General features: G+C 38.9%; 1 protein-coding gene across 1 annotated transcript; it reads right to left on the bottom strand.

The window, feature by feature from the left end:
• Positions 1-1,492: 1,492 nt before the first annotated feature.
• LOC136280286 (toll-like receptor 2) lies at positions 1,493-2,401 on the bottom strand (the record flags this gene model as incomplete). The annotated part of the gene is given in 1 exon segment (XM_066165291.1): positions 1,493-2,401. A coding segment is annotated over 1 exon segment (639 nt), but the record flags the coding sequence as incomplete, so codon positions are not given.
• Positions 2,402-3,446: the final 1,045 nt, after the last annotated feature.

Below are 3,446 nucleotides of genomic sequence, written 5' to 3' on the forward strand. Positions count from 1 at the left end.
TTCAAGGATTGTAAATTACAATTTTATGAAAAACGAAGGTTGTTCTCTAATTTTATTGTGAATCCTCGCACGCCTGCCAGTCGCTGGCGCCGCTTGTTGAAGCTAAAACGAATAAATATAAACTCTTTTAAGATTATCATTGGCTTCTTTTTCACCCCACCGCTATTCTTAGCAACAAAGGTCGCCATTTCGTTTGTTTATTGTTACACGACGTACCCTTTCAGATGCAAATAACAACCGCTGACCAACCGCTGACCAAGTCGTTTCCTTTGTTTTCCCATTAATTTTGTTTTGCCGTGAGTAAAGTTTGTAGTGCCGTGACAGTTGTGGGCCACCGCACCCTTTGTTGCTTCACACAGAAAAAACACGATACGAAATGTAATGATCGATTTTGTCCCCAATCTCACGCCATAACAGAAAACGCTTTTGAACACCTGTAAACTCCGAGCGCTTCGGAGTAAGTGATATTTCTAATGAATCTTCGCTGGCGCCGCTTGTTGAAACTAAAACGAAAAATAAATAAACTCTTTCAAGATTATCATTGGCTTCTTTCTCTTTTTTTCTTTTTCACCCCACCACTATTCCTAGCAACAAAGGTCGCCATTTCGTTTGTGTATTACCTGCCGAGAACTATCAAATGCACTTAAAAGCCTAAAATCGAAAAGAAGTTTCCAGGAATCGACCAGTCGAGCGAGCGAGCGAGTGCCATTCTCCACATCATATCTACCACTCGCTCTTGCGCACGCGCGCAATTCACGAGTTATTAATCATGGCACCGAACAGGTCAATAGGAAATGTTTGCTAATATTGAGAAAAAGTATTGACTTTATGACAAGAATCAAAACACCAATTTTCTCATTTTGATCATCATCGATGGCTGCCCAGTTAAACAGACACGTTATTATTAACTTCTTCAAGAAGTTCTTGTACATAACAAAAAATTATGCAATCCGTTCTCGCATTCGAAAAGACAAAATGGCTGGAATTTACAAAGGTAAAATGGGCTGCTCCGAAAATATCTAGCGGCCCCAAACGAGATCAGACACATCAGGTATACAAGTACATGTGCCAAAACTGCAAATGATGGCAATTCGGTGCCAATAACAAATTAAAAGAGAAATTTCGAGAATCGTGCTGACGCTATTGTCAAAAACGAATTCTCTCTGCCGCGACTGATGTCGCTTAAAAGATACAGTGTGACGTAGACATATGAAAATCTTCCTTTCCGCCCGGAATTGCATGAAATGAATATTTTGGACAAGTGGAAAATCAACCCGTCCGCCTACGGAAAGAAGCACTAATATAATTTATATTAATTAATAACTATGAGTTTTTCGGTTACGCACAATTCAATTGTAGATTCAGTACGATTCCATGAGACCGTCCACAAAAATTGTTTCGAAATGAAAAAATGCATTCGTTTTTCCTCTTTTTTCACCAATGAAGAGTTCACTTTAGAACTACCGTTTTATGTCAAAAACAAACAAATAACCAAAATTGTTTACCTCTTTATTTTAAAAACATGTTGACTGCTAACAGACCCTAAAGTTTTAGTACTTACTCTAGATACAGTGACTAAGGTAATTCTACTATACCACACTTCCAAGAACCTCCTTTCTATGCATACGACAGACGAACTCCGAACAAATAACACATAGAGATCATCCCATCGATGAAGATTCCTTACAAATAGCTGCGTGTTTTTAAACAGCATATCACTAGGAATTCCTTTGGTGATATTAGCTTCCGAACTTCATTCAAATTATTCAGGTCGAGGGTTGGTGGACCTCAAGCATTTAACTAGTTTTCTCTCCCAGGTTTCTTTATCAGTGGACTTTGAAAAGTCTATATAACTCCTTTTTTGGAGTTCTCTGGGAAGTTTCTTCCTGTTGACTTCATCAAGTTTGACAACAACCAAGCTATCATCTTTCTTTTCCATAAGTCGGTGAAGAGCGTAATCCAGTTCTGACCCACAGTAATTACTATTGAAAAAGTGAGTGGATACAACGGCCACTGTTTTCTTACTCTTGTAAACGCTGTCAACCATGTTTTGACGAAAAGGAATTCCAAGAGGGAAATCTCTATAATGCACACAACATTTTAGCCCATGCTTTTCCTCAAGAGTTGGAATAAGAGTTTTAACCACCCACTCTGAATCTTGGGAGCTATATATGACAAACGCGTCGTATTCAAATTGCATATCTGAAAATTAAACAAGCAAGTATGTGTTACAGACAAAAAGACATTTCTTTTCTTTTTTTTGACCCAGTAGGAAGTGAAAAATGCCTCTTGACAATAGTATGATTGCTCCTGATGTTAATACTAACCAAAAGCTCTGAACTGAGTTATTAAGATCGCTGAGTTTGTATAAAATGAATAGGTTTATTCTGTCAGGTTTGTAAATTTAGCAGCTTCGAACTGGTTGTGATGGAGAGCGGTCCTTTAAAATGTAACGTCTTATCTACTGCGGAAGGTGAACGGTCCATATCTTTGAAACGACTGGAACTGGAAACCTTCTTTCTAAAATGTCTTTTAGGTACCACAGTTTTAGTATTCCAAGTCCACAGGCCCCCCCCCCCCCCTGCCCCCCCCGGACGCGAAAATAGACCGCTCAAATGGAATAGATGCTTGAATTTCGTGTTTGCACATAAGGTAACACTAAAAGCGAGGGAAATCCGTTTCAAGTTTTCCACTGCGTTTACTAATTACATTCGTATAAAGTGTTCCGTGCACATTTTGGCAACTCCAACAAATCCCCCGTGCTTATTAAAAAGACAGTATTCCTGGTGAGAACTACCACCTTTTATAAGAGCCCAAGTGTCCCGGGGACGCTTCTTTTGTAGTCGATAGCAGAAAATTAGCAGAGCAGACACAGCACAAATAATTACAAGTGACAGGGATAAGGCAAGGACAATCAGAGTAGGTTCCTACTTTCTGAAAGGATTTTAAAAAAAAGATGTAACTTGGCACATTCCCTGCAAACATAAACAAAAACCAACAATAAAAACCATACAGCACAAGCAAAATCAAGAGAAAATGAATTTACAACCTTCTTAAAAGCCTGCATTGCAGTGCAAGGAGATTGACTGTTTACATTCTTTCTTGGAAGAAACCGACAGACTTCGTACCAGTGCTTGCTTGAGAGTAAGTTGTAAACGTAACTTGAGAGTATTAACTGATAGTTATTGCCAAGAGGTGTACTCTAAATTTATGCTGTGTCGTATTTAGAAAGTAGATAAGGATATGACCATCTTTGGGGAACAATGAGAAGGAAAAGTTCAACCCACCTGATGTTGGACTCGTGGGGTGAGCTTACATGAAATAGGAGGGAAAAAAAAAGACGACACTGTGTTAGAAGGCTATTTTTTTCTGATCAGTCCAGGAGCTATCCTTATAATACTTTCCTCAATTACACGCGAAAAAAGGCTAGTGATATGTTAGAAGGG

The sequence above is a fragment of the Pocillopora verrucosa genome, chromosome 4, assembly GCF_036669915.1.
Source record: "Pocillopora verrucosa isolate sample1 chromosome 4, ASM3666991v2, whole genome shotgun sequence".
Taxonomy (NCBI): domain Eukaryota; kingdom Metazoa; phylum Cnidaria; class Anthozoa; order Scleractinia; family Pocilloporidae; genus Pocillopora; species Pocillopora verrucosa.